Source organism: Sturnira hondurensis, unplaced genomic scaffold (assembly GCF_014824575.4).
Source record: "Sturnira hondurensis isolate 20B ecotype Veracruz unplaced genomic scaffold, ASM1482457v3 Scaffold0003693, whole genome shotgun sequence".
Taxonomy (NCBI): Eukaryota; Metazoa; Chordata; class Mammalia; order Chiroptera; family Phyllostomidae; genus Sturnira; species Sturnira hondurensis.
In genome coordinates this window covers 8,155,385-8,174,765 of record NW_028076324.1, presented here as the reverse complement: position 1 = coordinate 8,174,765, position 19,381 = coordinate 8,155,385, and the positions used below count along the sequence as shown (strand labels likewise).

The following is a 19,381-nucleotide window of genomic DNA, read 5'->3' as shown; positions in this document are numbered from 1 at the left end:
ACACAACCCACAATTCCTGGTGTACTAGACAACCTAGAGGGATTAGTATTATTTCTATGTTACAGATATGGTGACGGGCTCAGAGAGGTTCTGTCACTAGCTTTGAGTCACACAGCAGGGACCCAGGATGACCCCAGCATCTGGATTTGGAGCCCAAGGCCTCAATCACTCTGCATGCACTGTTGCCATCCAGCATGTGATGGCTCCACACTCAGTCACAGAAGAGGCACCACTTGTCTGGGGCCACACCTGAGGCTCCCAGGCCACCTGCCCCCACATCCTCCCTCCACCAGCCAAAATCGCCAGTCCTGCCCATCTTGTTGGAGAAAGAGGACCAGAGGAGGAGGGATTTCAATTGTAGAAATAAATTCAGCGACGTAAATTCTGCTGGCTTTTCCAGGCAGGAGGGTGCAGACAAGGAGAGCTGATAGTTCCTGCTGCAACCCTCTCCCCAAATGGACTTGGGAAGCCCTCTGGGCAGGCGGCTGCATCCCTCCCCTCAGCCCCTTCCGTGGCTTCTCCATCTGGAGCTACCCTTTCTTCCCAGGTGGTCCGTCTCCATGGCAACATCCCCATCACAGGTGGTTGTAACCTTGGCAACCAGGTAACCTTGCCAGCCCACTGCCTGAAAGGCTCTAACTCAGGACTGCACCCTCTTCCCACGCTTACCTCACCCCCCATAGCAGCATCCCAATGGGCTGCCAAAGTACACAGTCTAGCCATTTGCTGAGCACCTACTATATACTCCAGGGACATGGCAGTGAGCAAGACAGGAGTGGTCTCTGCTCTCGAAGGGCTTACAGTGGGGACAGGTTGTAGGAAGATGCTGGCCAAGGATGGAAAGGAGAAGACAAGCAGTGATTTCAGGAAACAGAAGGCACTTGGAGGAAAACAGGGTGCTGTTTCCCCCTCCTCAAACTCCTAGAAACCCCACTCCTGGAGCGAAATCTACCACCCTCAACATTGGTGACTCACGGGTTCATTCAGCCAGTGTTCAGTGTATGCCTGCTGTATGCATGCCTATTGTGCGCATGCCTACTGTGTGCACGCCTATTGTGTACCACAGCAGTGTTTTGCAAGGGCACACGATAGGCAGGATAAATCAGTGCATCACAGAATACCCTCACTGGGGAAAGTGGTGTGGAGGTAAGGACGGGGCAGAAGGAGGCACAGGGTGTGTGTGGGGGGGGAGGTGTGAGTCAGAAAGGAAGTGAGGCAGGCGATGTCTGGGGGAAGGGTGATGCAGGCAGTGGGAACAGCCATGCCAAAGTCCTGAGGTGGCATGTGCCCTTGGCCTCACCCTGCCCTTTAACCAGGTGTCTCAAGCAATGACCACAAGCTGGGCAAAGCCACCAGCACCCTGTGGTCCCCTCTGTCATCAGGAGCAGAGTCTTTGCAGTCCTAGATGTGGAAATTGAGACTACAGGGGGGTCTCCCACATTCCCACAGCCAGGAAGTGGCAGGACCAAGAACTGAACTCAGGCCACTGTGTTGGTTAGCCCCCCTCGCCCTGCAGGACTCATCTCCAGCTACCCTTCCTTGGGAAGACATCACTGAACCCGGTCTAAGTCAGGCACTGAGATCTCTCTGAGTTTTCCATTCCCCTTTGTGATTATTTCATGGTTCTCTTCCACTCCCCTCCTATGGCAAGTCCCCTTGTTTTCCCCTCAGCATCTGTCCCTCCTGGTACATAGTAGGTGCTTCATAAGCTCCCCTCCAAGATGCCCTGCGAGACAGGCATCAACAGGAAGAGAGGAAAGCTCAGAAAAGAGAAGTGACTGTCCCAGGTCACATATCTGGTCCTGGTGATGGCTTCTCTGTGCAGGTCCCTAGGCTGGCCCTGGCAGTCTGGATTCATGAGGGAGGGGCACTCACATCCTCTTTCTGCACCTCTGGGGGCCTGGGGGCCAGGAAGGGAACCATCCCCCTCCTGTGGTGGACCTGGCTTGTGGCCTCCTGGGATGCAGTTTCTGGGCTTCGGGCCAATGCGACAGTCTGGGAACAGAGCCTGATTGAGTCACAGGTGGCTGAGCTGATGCCAGGCCACCGGCAAAGCAGCTAGAAGGACGCAGTGCCTGGGAAGGGCTGGGGGTGGCAGTGCAAGGTTACATGCAAGCAACCCCCAGGGCAGCCAGGCCGGCCACGAACCTCTCCCTCAGGTCAATGGTATCTCTCAGCCTCAATCTGCTTATCTGTGAAATGGGAACAATAAATGGGTCAGCCTATGGCAGTGAGGTTGCAGCAAGGAGCCAAGGGCCCCTGTTTAGAATGGAGATCAGCGCATAGTAAGTGCTTGGTCATCTCAGCTGGGGATATTAGTGTGATGGGGAAAGGCCCCCCACCCCTTGTCCTCTGCCCTGGCGCCACACACCCTGCAGTAACATCTAGCCTCCCAGGCCAGACTCCCCATTTCAAACCCCCTGAATGGGGCAGCCTCCCTCCTGGCCAGTGCTGGGTAGGCTCGGTCCTGGAGGGTCAGGACAACTGCTCCTGGTCCCATTTCTGCCCTGGCTCTTTTCTGTGTGGGAGCCACATATTCCAGCCTGAGAGTGGGGGGTAGGGACCCTTCACCCCAATGTTCCATGATTCTAGGGTATTTGCTCTAACCTACTCCTTTCATTCGGCAAGGCAGGCCCCCTCCTAAAGTGAGGTTCCCAGCACGAGCCCCCCATATCGCTCACTGTGTGTAAAAGCAAGCCTCTCCTTCTCTCACAAACATCCTCTGAGCGCCCTCCTACTGCACAGGCCAGGCGAGAGTGCAATGGTGAAAAAACCGCATTAGTCAGACAAACACAAGTTGCTACAAACTGGCCAAGGAAGCCTGGAGGGAAAGGCATTCCAGCCAGGCCGAGGGAATGGGGTGCAAAGGCCCTGAGCCTGGAGGGAGTGTGGCAAGTTTGAAGAGCAAGGAGCTCTGCATGGGGCCTAGAATCGGGGGAGGGAAGACGGCAGGGTAGAATTCAGAAGAGATCCTGAGGGCCAAAGGGAGCCAGAGTTGGTTCTGGAGGCTGTGGTTAAGCTTCCTCTGGTACCCACGAGGGGAATAGGCCTGGAGGTCTGGCCAGAGTGGAAGAAGCTGGTGCAAGAGTCTAAGTGCCAAGGTGGTGGAGGCCTGGACGGCGGGGCCTCGAGGAGGGGGTAGGTCCCAGAAGGACACAGAGTAGGATCCCTGCGTTTCCTGCACGGCAGCCTCAGTGGCCCCATCATGACCATGGGGATCCTCAGACGCGACCCAACGCGGGCAGGGAGCACACTGAAGCTCACTTACTCCTGGTCCCGGTCGCCCGGCCCTGCACCCGCCCCCTGGCGTGCGTCCCCGCACCTGCGCGCACGTGTCCCCGCGCAGCCCGCAGCGCCGGACACCTGCCGCCTCCTGGGCACTCACACCCCAGCGAGCAGGCCGCAAGCACCACCGAGCACACCACCGAGCACAGCCCCGCGCGCCCCCGCCCCGCGCACTGGGAGGTTGGTGGCGGGCACGCGCTGGCGGGAATGCGCACGGCGGGCTCGGGAGGCGGTGGCGGTGGCGGTGGCGGTGACTCCTGTCGGCTCCGACGGCCCCCACGCCGCAGCCCGCGGCGTGTCCGCGGCAGAGCCGCCCAGGTGAGTGGCCGCGCGGGCCCCGGCAATCCCACTCCGCCTGCGCCCCGCAGCCCCCATCCTCGCCCAGGGACTACTAGCCCCGCGCTTCCTTCTCGGGCACATCGCCACTCGCCAGGCCCCCGCGCTCCCCCTGGAAACTTTGGGGGCCACTTCCCACGCTGGGGTCCCCCGCCCCTCCACTGGGGCACCGAGGAATGAGGAGTCGGGTGGGCGTCTCTTTGGGGCAGTGAGAATGCCTTGGGGGACGTGCCCCTCTCTCTGGGAGGAAGGAGGGGGCACTGGCTGGGGTGGAGGGACCGAGACAGTCGGGATAGAGGCTTTAGCCACTCTCCTTCCTGCCCATCCCCCACCGGGGTCTGGTCCAGAGGGCGGTGCGGGTGAGGGGGTAGTGCCAAGCTCGCCGGAAGGCAAGGGGAGCTTTTGAGGTCCACACCAGGACCTGCTCCATCCCTGGGCCTGGGGACAGCTCAGCCTGGTGGGAGGAATTGGAGGCTGCAAGGCTGAGCCCCCTGCACTGTGGACTAGTGTCCAAACAGCACCAAGGATTATGGGGAGCTTCTCTCTATCCCCAGAAGCTGGACCTCTGGGTTTTGGCATGGGGGCCCCTGAGCCCCATTCAACAAGTTGGGAATAGGGGAAAGCACCTAGCACCTCTGTCCAGGCACAAGAACAGACCCAGCCTTGCCTTTGGAGAGCACCATAAAACCTCTTTTTCAACGTGTGCCCTGACACTAAAGACAGCCCTCCATTTCTAAGGAGTCAGAACTCTGGGGGCTCGGGCTCCAGAACCTGAATTTTTAACAAGCGGACCCTGGTGAATCCATGTGTATACAGAGATGGCTGAGAGCCTCTTGCTTCTGGGAGGGCAAGGTAGGAAGGGGCATCTGGTGTCACATGACAGCAGGCAGGGGAACAACTGGGACTTGATGGGAGACCTTTGGGGCCAACAGGGCTGAGACCTGGAGCAACCTAGGTGGGCTCTGCGGAGGAGGTGTGGAGGGTGGGAAGGTTGTGGTGTGTGAGTGCCCAGAGGTGAACACAGGGTCCCAGGGTGGGTGAGGCCATGGAAACCATGTGTGCGAGTAGGGAAGAGGGTGGTCTTTGTCTGGAGTCTGGGCCCCACTGGGCTGTGGGTCCATTGCCTGCAAGCAGCAACCATGTGTGGCAGGGTCTGAGCGGGAAGAGCCCGCAAGCCTACCCATTGAGGCAGTGCTCTTGCTCTGGATTACGTGGGTTGGCGGGAAGGGGACCACCCAGCCATGCATGGCATGGGGCTCGGAAAGGCTAAACCCAGCCTTTCTCCTCTTGTCGTTCCATTTCCTGGCCTAGCTGGTGACCTGGCAAAGGACAGCTGCTTACTGAGCTCCAGTTTTGAGACAGACACGGACACCAGACTTACCTTGCACAAGCTGAGACAAATGGCTGCACATCACGCCCAAGCCTGGTGCTGCCATAAACTAGATGCTCAGTTAATAAGGGACCGTTACTACCATTGCCTCTGTTGCAGCAGCACGGCCTTGCACCCGCCCAGCCTCAGTGTGCTCATCTGTGGAATGGGGGTGGTTGCTCCTAGCCACCCCCAGACTAAGCTGAAGGTGCCTTGCGGAGTGGGAATAAAAAGCAGATCTGAGGCAGCAGGTTGATTCCTCATCCCACAGTTCTGTCATTCCTGGGCATCCCTGAGTCACCGCCTAGTCACCAGGTAGAGAACCCTCCAAACAAAGCTTGTCCCAGGTTGGCCCAAGAAAGCCACCCACCAGTACACGTCAATCCTGAGCCTCAGAAGAGAGCCCTCTGCCCTCCACTCTCCAGTAAGGATCTGGGATTCAGTGGGAAGGAGCTGGCATCAGCCCCAGGTTCAAATGTTGACCCTCAAGCTGTGATGCCAGGTGAGCTGGGGACCTTTCTGACCCTCAGTCTCCTTTTCTCCAAACGGCCTCCATTATTCCACTCTCAGGACTGGGCTGGTGGGAGAGCAGCCACAGTATGTCATGGGCATCCAAAAAGTAGCTCCAGATCTAGAGGCCTCCCCCACAGTCTGGCAAGGAAAATGGGTCTGGAGGCCCTCGGTCCCCTAAGGGGTAACAGGGACTCACAGCAGAGGGAGGCTAATTAGGGCTTAATGAATTGTCATGGATGAGATCCCCAGGAGCGCCCAGATCTGGGACGCAGGATGACCAGGCCTGGGGTTGTTGGCAGTGCATCCCCAAAAGCAGGCCTTTCAGGGCCCCCACCTCCCAAGTCTGAAGCTTGGATGGGGACGCTGCCGGGGCCTGCCAAACCAGTCTCTTCTTGCTCCCTCGGGCCCCAGTTGTGGCAGGGGAGGGTTAGGGTGAGAGGGCGGGGCAGAGGAAGGGGAGGCCTGGGGGCACAGCTGTCAACCCCATCATCTATTCCTCGCCCAGTCCCAGCCCTCCCTGCGGGTTCACGTGCCTCCTCCAGCCCAGACTGGTTTTGGTGTTGCCCCAAGGAGTCTTCAGCACCCCTGACTGGGAAGGGCCAGGAGGGTTTGTCCCATGCGGCCTGTGCGGGAGAAAGCTCACTCGCAACAGAGGAGGTGGGTGGGAAGCAGCTGGGGTCCAAGGAGCGGGGCTCAGGTACTCTCAGCCACACTCTGTCTCCCCCTTGTGTTGAGAGCTTCGTGGCAAATTAGGACAGCTTGGGGTGGAGGAGAGGAGGGCTCTATTTCCCAGGTCCTGCCATGGTGGCGGGAGTCTGGGGCCCCTCCTTGGTAGGCCCCTCACTTCAGCAGATGCTGATGGCAGGCCCTGTCGGGGAGCTCGGCCTCTTCCCCCTTCCCAGCCCCTGAGGCTGGCGCACGGCCCACTTCCTCTCCAACGCTGCAGAGACCCTGTCAGTGTCTCCTGTGGCTGCTGTAACAAATCAGCACAAACCTAACTGGCTTAAAACAGCACAAATTTATCATCTCACAGTTCTGAAGGTCAGAAGTCCTAAAGCCAGGTGTGGGCAGGGCCGGTCCTTCTGGAGGCCCGAGGTAAGGATGGTTTTGGCCTTTTCCAGCTTCTAGAGGCGCCGCAGCCCTGACTCATGGCCCCTCCCTCCATCGTCACAGCCAGCAGCGCAGCCTCTTCCATCTCCGACTCTGACCCTCCCGCCTCCCTCTTGTGAGGGCCCCATGATGACACTGGATCCCCAGGATAATCCAGGGCCATCTCCATCTGGAGGTCAACTCATTAGTATCCTTAATTTCATCAGCACACTTAATCCCCTTGCCACATCAGGAAACATTCAGAGCTTCTAGGAATTAGGACATGGGTGTCTTTGGGGGGACTGTTGTTCCACTGACCACAAACCCCACCTTCCCTGTTGGTTTTCTCCGTAACAATGCCCGCCTGGAACCTCTGTTTAACTCTTCCTTGTTTCTCACCCATCGACAGAGTGGTGGGGCTTTGTCTGTTTTGTTCAAAGCTGGTTCCTGCTAGAACTAGAACAGCGCCTGGTACACAACGGGCACCCATTCAGTGCTTGTGGAATGAGTGAATGAACGAACGAACAGATGAATGTGTGGTACTTAACCAACGTGAGACGACTTAACCAAGAGCATAACAGGGCCCCAGACTCGGCTCCTGACCCCATCCAGCACCCAAAGAAGAGTTTTCCAGAGGATTCTGGCTTACAAAATAACTTCTCAGCTGATTTCTCATCACCCCCCCCCCGCCCCCACAATGCCCATCACCTGGGAAGGTGGTTACTAATCACGGTGGTTACTGAGTCCCTTTGGCAGAGGAGGAAACAGGCTCAGGGCATTGAAAGTCTCTGCCCAAGAAAGTGGGGCGGGCTCCTGGGGGACCCAGGAGTCCGACTCCAGACTCTTGCTGACCCTCTGCTCCATGCAGTGGGTATTACTAGGCCCTGGAGACCCGTCTCTGTGCATAGTGGAGACAGAAAGAGGAGCAATGCAGTCCTCCTTCTGGAAACATCGCTGTCCTGGGAGGAGACAAGGCTTTCCAGGCTCAGGCGACATAGCGGGATAAGGCCAGACCATCTTCAAGCCGCAACTCAGAACCATCGTGCTCTTGCTCAAACCCCCGTGCCCCACGCCCCTGCTCTGACAACTGAGTCTGAACACCTCGCTGTGGCTGTAACGCCCTGTGCGGTTTCACCCTTGCTGATCCCAGTTCCCACCCCCCGAGGCAGACGCCCCCTGGCCACAGCCTCTCTGCTCCTCCAAGCACCAAGCTTATTCCCGTCTCGGGGCCCTAGCCCTGGTGACTGTCCCCACCTGGAGCACCATGTTTTAGGCTTTGGCCCGTTGGATTCCTGTCCCCCATTCAGGTGGGGGTGCTCAGACCGGCACCCCCAACCTGCTGGGCCATAGCAGACCACAGCAGGCCTCCACTTTCCCCAGACCAGCTACTTCGTGTATTTGTTTCTGTGACTCTTGCCTGCTCCTCCACTCGGCACGTTGCTCACCAAAAGAAGTCAGGCACCAAAAGCCACATGACGTGTGATCCATTTATGTGCAATGTCCAGAACAGGTACATCCACAAGGACAGGAAGTGGGATAGTGGCTGTTGGGGGACTGGGCGAGGAGGATGGAGAGTGATCGTTAATGGGGGTGGGTTCCTTTTGAGGGGTGATGGAATGTTCTGGAACTAGATAGTGGTGATGGTTGCACATATCTATCACTGTGCGAAAAACATTGACTTGAACACTTGAAATTGGGGAAAAAATTCACCCCACGAAGGCTAGGATGTGACTGTGCTCAGGGCCCCACACGGAAGGAGAGAGACCCAGCTTGCGACTGCAGAGCAGGGTGTCTGTGTGTGGGCTGGCCCCCGACCTGCTCCGGACAGGCCCCTGCCTCCTGCCCGTGGTGACCACAGCTGCCCTGCCGAAGGTCTCCATGGCCTCCGCTGTGGCTCGTTGTACATGTCAGCCAGTCTCTGCCCTTGAAACGTGTGTTGTCTGTCTACCCAGGCCTTCCCCCGTGGGCCGGAATAGAGGAAACCCAGGCCCAGGCCAGTCCCCGAGGCTCCAGTGCCCTCATCCATGTCACTGTAAGCTCACTGACCCAAAAGCTTTCTGCGGCCCGGGAGAAGGGAGACTTCTCCACCAAGGGCAGCTCTGAGGCCTCACAGTTCTGCCCAACTGGCACAGAGCAGGCTCCGGGGTCTGCAGAGCCAGCGGAAGTCAGGGTCCCGCGGAGGACAGGGCTCCACCATCCCTGGGAGAACCCAGGAGTATAAGGTGTAGAGTTCTGGGTTTGAGTCTTGGATCTGCTTCTCACCAGCTGTGTGGCCCAGGCAAATCACTTCCCCTCTCTGGGCCTCTGCTTCCCTGTCTGTAACACAGGCTGACAGTCAGGCTATTTCTTGTTGGGGATGCCTGCTCTCTGCCTGGTCCCCTCTTCAGCAGGGGTCTCACCTGGGGCAATCCCACCTCCAGGGTCACTGGGCCATGTTTGGGAACATCTGTGGTTGTCACACTGAGGATGCTCCTGGCACCGAGTGGGTGGTGCCAGAGCTCCTGCTCAGAACCCCACAGTGCCCAACCCTGCCATCCACAGAGAGTGACCCCGTCTCTGTGTCAGCAGTGCGCTAGGGGAGAGACCCTCACACCCCCCAGGCCTACTCTGCAAAGGGGAGTGCTGAGGTAGAGAAGGCAGAATGCCTGCTGAGGGCTGCGGTGTGAGCTGGAGGCTGTGCGGGCGGGTGGGCCAGTCTGGTGGAGGTGGGAGAGGCAGATGGGGGTGGATCAGGGCTGTATGGGAGGTGGAGCTCACGGCACCTGGAGACCTGGTGACAGGTTGTCTGGATGGGTGAAAGAGGACTTTTAATGATTCCAACCCATGTCAGACAGGGAGCAGGGACCTCCCCTGCCTGCTGCCAGGGGTGAGGTTGGAGTGCTGGGCGTCTCCTGGGAGAGGTCAGGGGTGTGACTGGGTCACCAAATCAAGAGTCATCGGTGAACAGTGGTTTTTAGTCCTGGGAGGACAGCGGGAGAGGGTGACAGGTCTCTGGGGACAGAGAGGCTCTGGGGGGCCCTAAAGACTTAGCCCTGCAGAAGCAGGACTGGAGTGTAGACCCCCACCCTCGTTGGGACCCGGGAACCCTGGCTTTCTAACTCCACCGTAAGACTCAGCCCTCCAGGGGGAGGACCCAGGTCGGGGGTTCCTTGCCTGCCTGGGGGGCAGCCCTTTATCATCTGAGAGTGTCAGAGCCTGAGGGGCACTCAGGCATCTTGGCTGTGGTCCCCTCGAAGCGCTCCACCTGAGACCACCCTCCTACATGCCCTCCTACTTTCGGGCCTGGCTGGTGTCCGGGAAAGTGAGGGAATGGGGGTCCTGCAGGCAGAACGAGCCCCCACGGTTCCCTCTCCAAGAACCAGGCATTCTCCCGAGGTGGGGGAACCAGAACCTTAAGGGGATGCGTCAGAAGCGCCAGCCCAGCTGCAAGTCCCCTCTCCGTGCTCCCCGAACCCTGCAGAGGAGACGGCAGGGCCTTGCCTGCAGGAGAGGTTAGTCTTGACAAACTGGGTCACAGCTTGAGTGGCCTCCTGCCTGCCCCACGGACCAGCTGTCCTCTCAACCTAGGAGTAATTATAGAGCTGGAAGTCCAGAGCCCCAGGGGTTCTCTCTTCTTTTGACAGGCTAGGTCCAGAAAGGGTGTGATTTTCATTATGGGTCACACAGCAGCCCATGAGAACTGAGGCCTCCCGCCAGCCTCTCCGTGACTGGATCGCAGTAGCTGCGCCCCAGCTCCTCCCGCCTTTCGTCACTTGAGCACTTCCTGAGTTTGTCCTTATCTACATTCTCCGGCGACTGTTTTTTTAAAAATTATTTCCAACTTAAAATGTTTGAAAAGTTCCTTTTCATCTCTCAGACCGCAGCATCCACCTCTCGGCCTCTATGCCTGAACTGCCCGGCCACCCTCACCATACTGTCCCCTGCTGTGCCCTCCACCGACTGCCCTCGCTGTCTGCTCGGCTCCCTTTCTCCCCTAAGTCTTTGCGCAAACATCCCTTTCTCAGTGAATTAGATCACTACGGTCCCTTTACACCTACCATCTCCCTTTTCCTGGACTTATTTTTCTCCACTTGTTCACCTGTGCCAGGAGAGGCTGTATTATCCCCATCAGATGTCCGTTACATCCCACAGGCTGACTTCTTTGCCTTCTGTGCTCTGTGTCCCCAGCACCGGGAAAATGCTCCGCACCTGGCACCAGGCTGTTGACGGATGTACTAAATCAATGTATAGGAGCACCAGCGTTATGGTATCTGTGTAGGTGATAAAAAATTGGTATAGCCAACACAGAACTGGATGAGCTACCAGGACCCTGTTCTGGCTCTGTAAAAAAAAAAAATTACTGAGTGTTACCTCCCACTTTTCCTTGAGACCTCCCCTGCCCCCTCTGATGTGCTGTGTGAACCTGAGCTGGTGACTTGAGGTGCTTTGAGCTTCAGTGTCCCAATCTGTAAAGTGGGGGTGATGGCAGCACCCCATGAGGTTGTTGTTGGAATTAAAGGAGCCAATGCAGGTGGAGCCCTTAGCCCCAGGTTGGCACAGAGCAGGAACTGTAGAAGTATTCGTCATGGTGGTGGTGGTGATGATGCATTAAATGAGGGCTTAAATGGCATTTCAGGAATTCTAAGGTGGGGGCGTTAATACAGAGATTAACCAGTGACATTGGAGTGAAACCCAAATAAAATCATGGAGAAAACCATGCAGGGAAGGTGTTCCAGATTTCTGGTGTAGCACGTGCAAATGTCCTGAGGCAGGACTGTGCCTGGCATGCTGGAGGAATGCAGTGAGGAGGCCTGTGTGGTTGGAGTAGAGTCAGTGAAGCGGAGAGAGGGAGAGGTTGTGATGACAGGGAGGGGGTGGGGGCAGGTTGTTCAGGGCCTGTGGGCCCTGGGAAGGCTTGGAATGTTACTCCAGGGGTGTGAAATTCTCTCCTGCAGAAAGAACAAGCCAGGCAGCTCTGTCCCACAGGGAGTTTGTATTTGGGAGGCTGAAAAATACCAGCTATTTTCTCCTGGAGAGAGCCAGGGAGGTCCAACTTTTTCAGAACAGGCTGCCGAGGTCCTGTCCCTCATTCCTGGGCAAGGGGACAGTTTTCCTTGACTATGGGGAGCAGCACACCAGGGAACTAGGAGTGACCTCCAAGCCAAGGTAGGTATGAAATGGGCTGCTGAACAGGGAACCATCCATTCTTGCTGTCTTCTCTCTCCTGCCCGGAACACAGCCTCGCCACGCGCTGTCTGGGGCAGCAACATGGGAGAGAATGACCTTGGAAAACAGCCTCGGAGAAGGATTATGTTTCTTGCAATGCCCAGGTTAGGGTTAAGACAATTGCGGTGAGAGGGCGCAACCAGCCAGCTTCTGCTCCTTTCCCTCAGCCTCCCTACTATGTACCCACACTGGGTTCCTCATGGGGCGACCACATTCTCAGCTACGCAGGCTCTCTTCCGGCCTCTCACTCCAGTCTCTGCCTCCGTCTTCACGTGGCTCTGTTCCCTCTGTGTGTGTCTGTACATGTGTCCAGATTCCCCTCTTGTTATAAGGTCACCAGTCATTCCATTAGGGCCACCCTACTCCAGTACAACCACAGCTCAACTAACCAGAGACCCTACTTCCAAATGAGGCCGCATTCATAGGTACCAGGGTCAGAACTTAAATGTGTCTTTTTAGGGGACCCAATGCTCTCCACTACAGAGTCCAGCTGGCATGTCAGCTTTCCTGGTCTGAGGCCACCTGTTCGTCAGCCCTGGTTGCTGTGACCATCCATCCGTGCTGCTTCCCCTCACAGCCTCTGGTCTCATTGCCTGTGAGGTTTCCCCCCTCATTAAACTCTGTTTGAATGGGTCTTAGAGTTCTGTGGCAGAGTTTTGGTCAAGTTGTTTCCATGAACAAGTACCGAGTGTCTGGAATGCACTGACGTCCATCAAGCAGGTGCCATGTCTCAGGCCTGGTTTGGCTCTGGTTAAGGCACCCTAGAGCGTGTGCAGCCCCGCGGGAGGAGAAACAACGGAAAAGGTTTCCAGATGTGCCTTGATTTCATGGGATGGTCAGCCTCGCACAGACAGGTAACAGAGTGAGCACAAGATGGGTGGGGGACCTGGTGAGAACTCTGGGGGAGAGAAGGGGCATGTAGACCACCCGTATCCCCACCTGACCAACGTGAGCCCCCAGAGAGCAGGACCTATGCCCTTGTTCTTCTGCGGATTCAGAGCCTGCTCTGTATACACACTAGGCACTCAATAAATGGGAGGTTTGGGGCACCAACATTTTTACATTATATTTGCATGATTTTTCTCCAGTTCGATAAATGCTTGCTTTCATCATTTTTTTTAAATTGAGAAAAATTCACGAAACATAAAATTCACCCATTTATGGCACACAATTCAGTGGGTTTAGTATATTTACAAGATTGTAGAACCATCACCACAATCATATTTCAGAACATTCCATCACCCCCAAAGACATTCCCCATCCCCTTCCCAGACTCTGACAACCAGGAATCCACTTTCTGTCTCTGGATGTGCCTGTTCTGGAAACTTCATATGCGTGGAATCACGCGCTCTGTGGCCTTTGTGTCTGGCTCCTCTCCCCAAGCATCATGTGTTCAAGGTCCTTCCACGTTGTATCAAGTATGAGCTTCATTCCTTGTCGTGACCGAGTGATATTACACTGAGTGGATGGACCACCTTGAGTTTTTCCTTTCATCCATATATGAACACGGGAGTTGTTGCCACTTTTTGCCTAATAGAATGCTGCTGCTGTAGACATGGGTGTACAGATTTTTGTGCGGTTGTGTGTGCTCAGCCCTGTTGGATAGAAACCCAGGTGTGGGACTGCAGGTACCACAGTGGGTAACGGTTCACGTGAGCACTACTAGGGAGGGCCAAGGAGGCAGAACCCAGGTGCTAATAATGCCCCCCCCCCCAGGTGCCCATGAGGATGTTGGCGGGGCCCTAGGCCCAGGTTCCCTAGGCTCCGCACCATGACCTGCTGGCTGTGCGTCCTGAGTCTGCAGCTGCTGCTCCTGCCTGCGGCCCCGCCCCCCGCGGGGGGCTGCCCAGCTCGCTGCGAGTGCACCGCGCAGACTCGAGCAGTGGCCTGTCCCCGGCGCCGGCTGACCGCTGTGCCCGACGGCATCCCCGCCGACACGCGCCTGCTGGAGCTCAGCCGCAACCGCATCCGCTGCTTGAACCCAGGCGACCTGGCCGCTCTGCCGCTACTGGAGGAGCTGGACCTGAGCGAGAACGTGATCGCGCACGTGGAGCCCGGCGCCTTCGCCAACCTGCCGCGCCTGCGCGTCCTGCGTCTGCGCGGCAACCTGCTCAAGCTCATCCCGCCGGGGGTCTTCACGCGCCTGGACAACCTCACGCTGCTGGACCTAAGCGAAAACAAGCTGGTAATCCTCCTGGACTACACCTTCCAAGATCTGCGCAGCCTCCGCAGGCTGGAGGTGGGCGACAACGACCTGGTGTTCATCTCGCGTCGGGCCTTTGCGGGGCTGCTGGCGCTTGAGGAGCTGACCCTGGAGCGTTGCAACCTTACCACGCTGTCAGGCGAGTCTCTGGGCCACCTAAGCGGCCTGAGCGCCCTGCGGCTTCGACACCTGGCCATCGCCGCCCTAGAGGACCAGAACTTCCGTAGGCTCCCTGGCCTGCTGCACCTGGAGATTGACAACTGGCCGCTGCTGGAGGAGGTGGCCCCGGGCAGCCTGCAGGGCCTCAACCTCACCTCGCTGTCGGTCACCTATACCAACATCACCGCCGTGCCAGCCGCCGCGCTGCGCCACCAGGCCCACCTCACCTGTCTCAACCTGTCGCATAACCCCATCAGCACCGTGCCCCGCGGGTCCTTCCGCGACCTGATTCGCCTGCGTGAGCTGCACCTAGCCGGGGCATTACTGGCCGTGGTGGAGCCACAGGCCTTCCTGGGGCTGCGTCAGATCCGTCTGCTCAACCTTTCCAACAACCTGCTGTCTACGCTGGAGGAGAGCACCTTCCACTCGGTCAACACTCTGGAGACCCTGCGCGTGGATGGGAACCCCCTGGCCTGCGATTGTCGCCTGCTGTGGATCGTGCAGCGCCGCAAGACCCTTAACTTCGACGGGCGGCTGCCAGCCTGTGCCACCCCTGCGGAGGTTCGCGGAGACGCGCTGCGCAACCTCCCCGACTCTGCGCTCTTCGAGTACTTCGTGTGCCGCAAGCCCAAGATTCGCGAGCGGCGGCTGCAGCAGGTCACGGCCACCGCAGGTGAGGACGTGCTATTCCAGTGCCGCGCGGAGGGTGAGCCGGCGCCCACTGTGGCTTGGGTAACGCCCCAGCACCGCGCGGTGACCCTCGCCAGCGCCGGCCGGGCACGCGTGCTGCCTGGGGGCACACTGGAGATTCGGGACTCCCGGCCACAGGACAGCGGCACCTACACATGTGTGGCCAGCAACGCAGGCGGCAACGACACCTACTTCGCCACACTGACCGTGCAGCCCGAGCCGGCGACCAACCGGACCCTGGGTGAGGGCCGCAACGAGACGCTGGCGGCCGCGCGCTTCCCACTGGACCTCACCACGATCCTGGTGTCCACCGCCATGGGCTGCATCACCTTCCTGGGCGTCGTCCTCTTCTGCTTCCTGCTGCTCTTCGTGTGGAGCCGCGGCCGCGGGCAGCACAAGAACAACTTCTCCGTGGAGTATTCCTTCCGCAAGGTGGATGGTCCGGCCGCCGGCGCCGGCCAGGGAAGCGCCCGCAAGTTCAACATGAAGATGATTTGAGGGGTCTCAGGGTCACTCCTAAGTGCCCTGACGGGGCTGGGGCTCCTGGCCAAGCCAGGAAGTTCCGTCTCTGTCCCCACCAGCCCTGTCCACGACACCTATGCATTCTCCAGAGGAGTGGCTGTAAGCTGACTCCTGGCAGAACTCCCCCTTCCCCTTTTTTTTTGTAGAGACCCAATTACAGGACTTTTTTCATCAGTGTGTGTCTTTTGCAATTTCTCAAGCGTTTTCTAAAGGTTTTCCCCTGTCTCTCTGGTCCTGAGTGGTCATCGAGCTACCTGGGCCAGAGGAGGGGCTCAGAGACCCCTGGTCCTCACACTTAACAGTTCATACCTGGCAGCACACAGTTGCTGCCCCCAGAGCCCCCAACAGCTCTCACTGGGGGAGTTGCCCTTGGAACACTTGAAGGGCGCACTAACGACTGTATACAGCTCACACCTGTACACCCCACCACTCACACCCAGCACACATGTATGCACACCCAGGACACAGATGCACAGTTCTAAAGTGAAACACACACACCTGGCACCCAGCGGACACTAAACAGGTGCCCTAGGTTCCAAAGCTAACCTTGAGCACACGGGGCTCTTGTGAGAGCACAACTCACACCTGGGATATGCAGCCCACATTTGGAGTATGCCCAGCTCACCCCCGAGTCACACATACGTAGCTCACACCTGGGACACACCATACTCCCACTCAGCTGGCCAGCTCTGGGGGGATCTTGGGGGCTGGGCTAAGATCTTGTTAAGCTAGTCAGGCTCACCCTGAGGGTGCACGGCATACTAGATGGTCCCTGACGTGTTGGCCTGACCCTCACTCCCAGACTCCCTCCCACTAGGGCCCACTAGCCACTGGGAGAAGCCATTTCCCCAGGTTCCTCCATCACTCTCAGAGATGCCACTTGGTTATCCAGCCCGCACCATGCCGGAGGGGCAGCTTCCCTGGCCCCTGGCCCAGGAGCATGACTTCTGGGGTGTCCTCCAGCAAGCCAGCTGTAGTGACCTTCAATCCTGAGTCTACACTGCCCCTGAGCCTGCCCCGTGTCCCACTGTTCACCTGGGGGACGAGACCGGAGAGTGTGGGCGGCTGCCAGGGGCACCGCCTGTGCACTGCAGTGTCGTGCGCACTGCAGGGCAGCAGTGGAGAACAGGCCTGGATGGGTTCAGGCTACAAGAGGACCTGGTTTGTGGGGAGAAGGTGACAGAGGCATCTTGGTCTCTGCAACTCTAGGTCCAAAGGGAAGAGTCATAAGCAGACTGTAGCTCAGGTTAAGAAAGTGTTTGCCCAAGGTCACTGCTCCATTGCTCTTCCTAGAGTGAGTTCCCCGTCCTTGGAGATAAGCAAGCAGGAGCTGAGGTACTGCAGAAGTGTTCAGACACCAGATAGGGCCTGCCTCCCCCAGCCTGGCTCATGCCCCCACTCTCTTCCACCGCTGACAGCAGTCGGGGTGAGGTGGGGAGGGGGCACGGGAGACCTGTGAGGCCCGACTTCAGCCAGAAGGGGGCTTGGCCTCCAGCCAGGTTAGGACAGTATTCTCAACGACCTTGGAGGAAGACTGAAAGCCAGCTGTGTTCCCATCATGCTGTATAATCTTGGTCAGTGACTGAGGACCACCTGAACTCTGGGAAGTGGGCCTGTAAAACCCGTTGCTATGTGTAGAGGCTGGGCCAACGGGGCGGTTTGATGGTGGACTTGAGTACTAGATCCCTCAAGACCATCTGAGATGAGCCAGAGAGAAGCCAGGTCAGCCCTGGAGGTTCTGAGCAAGGATTCAGATAGCACTCCAAAGGGGGCGTTGGCTGTTGTCTCTGGTCTGCGGCTGGGAAGGGCAGAGGCCCCAGCCCTGCCCCATGGGGTGCACACGGGCATGGGGGGTGGCAGGCCACTGGCCATGGCCGGCCAGGGTGGGGGCTCCATCCCAACCCTCTTGTGAGAGAGAATCAAAGGGGTGCCCAGCACCCTCACAACCCACATGAGTTGGGCAGAACCAACTAGTTTTTTCTCTTAGCACTTGCCTGACCTTGGTTGCCATGACAACCCTGAGGGCCTTTCAGAAAGACATCCAAGTGCCTTTAGTATCATCAAGAAGGGGAGAGGGGTGTGTTCTCAGCCATGTTAGGGTTTACAGACCATCACACACAGTGGAACCTCCCAGGCCCCTCTGCCTGGCCCCTGTCCCAACAGGAACCAGTACCCACCCCCCACCAGTCTCCTTGCTGTATTTGGATGGAATCAAATAAAAATAAAGTCAATTTAATAACAAACCTCTGATTTAAAAAAATTATGGGAGGAGTTGGGGCAGAAAGTAGGGATGAGAGAAAAGGGGCTGCTGGGGTCCCCCAGGGGAGCTGCCTGGATCCAGCCCCAAGGCTGGCTAAGTCACAGGGTGTTTACGGAGAGGGAGTGAGTGGTGGAGAGTTACAGGTTGCACTTCAGGAGCACCCATGCTGTTTCCAGTGCTGTGCCCCTGTATTGACTCCTTTCACGCTAAGGACTCTGTGAGCAGGATCCTGCTACGATCCCATTTTACAGATGGGCAACAGGAGAGTCGGAAGCTGGAGGGCATTTGCCCAGAGTCTATATCGAGGGAGAGGCAGGTGCTAAGAGAGTTGGCGAAACCTGGTTGTCAGAGAACCCCCTACCCCGAGTTTCTTCTGGGGGCTGAGCCAGCAATGGGGAAGAAAGGAGAAGGGAGCTGCACCTGACTCCTCCGCACTGTGCCTCTGGAGCGGGTGGTTTTCTCCCCCAGGGCTTGGTGGTGGTTCCCTCTTCTGAGGGGGCCCATCACCGTTCCTGTTTCTGGGGCTCTGGGAAAAGGCAGGCCGCCCTGAGCTCTTGATGTAATACTAATAAGTACTTCATTCTCACTAGGACCGCCACCTGATCGATTGGGAAACCGAGGCACAGAGCCTGGTGCCAGGAAGCCTGTGCTTTTTTTGAAAGGAGGTGGACCATTTCAGAGCAGTCAGCAGAAGCCATGGTCAAGGGCACCCTAGTGTTGCTCTCCGGGCCTCAAGTTTCCCCATTTAAGAATAAGCAAAAGGTTTCTTTTCTGCCCTGCGGGAGAAAGAAGCAGAATAAGGACATGTCAGGGGCCGTGGAGGGGTGAACGCTCCGTGCCTGAGTTCAAAGAAGTCAGGAAGTGGGGGAGCAGGCCATGGGCAGAGCCCATAGTGGGGACAAAAGAAGAAGTGAGGTACAGCCCACTCCTCCCCACTGTGCCTCTGGAGACGGTGGCTCCCGCCCTGCAGTGCTTGGGCCTCACTTTCCCTATTCCTCCTGCAGCAAATGCAGGCAAAATGATTGCCTCATGTGCCTCAGTTTCCCCACCCACAGGGTTTGCTGAGTCCCTAGTTCAAACCGGTGCAAGATCCAGGATTTCCCCAGTCCTGTCTTATTCTTGGGGTGGGAGGGAAGGGAAGTCAGATGATTTCTTTTTTTTTTTAGAAGAGAGATTTCAATTATTCAGTGTTTTCCATTTTTAAATGATGGATATAGAGGTACAAGCCAGAGCCTCTTCTCACAGACATTTACAATGTGAAGAGAGAACAAGACAGACACCACCCAACAAAGGCAAATAATTACAGGAGATAAATATATGTTTTTGCAAATACAAATTCTCATTCAAATGGATATCTAAATACTGACTCCATGGTGTTTCAGTTATATCCCAAAGGGATTTGGGGTGTCCAGGTGTGAAATAAGTCCCATTACTAGATACCAACTAGTGGTCCACGTAGCCAAAGAGCCTTTGCAGGGGCATCAAAAGAAGTGGTAGGGAGAGCAGAGGGACATATCAGATACACTTTAATTTATAAATGCATCCAGAGTTTGAAAACACTGTGGGGAGTCTTAAAAATCCCAGCCATCAGCCCTGACTGGTGTGGCTCAGTGGACTGAACACTCAACCTATGGCTCCAAAGGGTGGCCGGTTCAATTCCAGATCAGAGCACATTGCCCGGGTTGCAGGCCTGGCCCCTAGAGCGCTCAACCTATGGAGCCATGCTGGATCGGCCTCTATGTATTTTTTT

General features: G+C 57.2%; 1 protein-coding gene across 2 annotated transcripts; it reads left to right on the top strand.

Annotated features, from left to right (window-relative positions):
• The first annotated feature begins 3,372 nt into the window (after positions 1–3,372).
• LINGO3 (leucine rich repeat and Ig domain containing 3) lies at positions 3,373–15,545 on the top strand. 2 transcript variants are annotated; one of them, XM_037042450.1, is made up of 2 exons: positions 3,373–3,603; positions 13,514–15,545. In XM_037042450.1, the coding sequence occupies exon 2, from the start codon at positions 13,569–13,571 to the stop codon at positions 15,345–15,347; it is 1,779 nt and encodes a 592-aa protein (XP_036898345.1). In that variant the 5' UTR covers positions 3,373–3,603; positions 13,514–13,568; the 3' UTR covers positions 15,348–15,545. The 2 variants fall into 2 exon arrangements, with proteins under 2 accessions (XP_036898345.1, XP_036898346.1); XM_037042451.1 differs by lacking the exon at positions 3,373–3,603 and adding an exon at positions 11,453–12,651.
• Positions 15,546–19,381: the final 3,836 nt, after the last annotated feature.

What these genes read in the sequence shown, in the direction of transcription:
- LINGO3 (XM_037042450.1), top strand. Translation starts at nt 13,569, where the DNA reads ATGACCTGCTGGCTGTGCGTCCTGAGTCTGCAGCTGCTGCTCCTGCCT.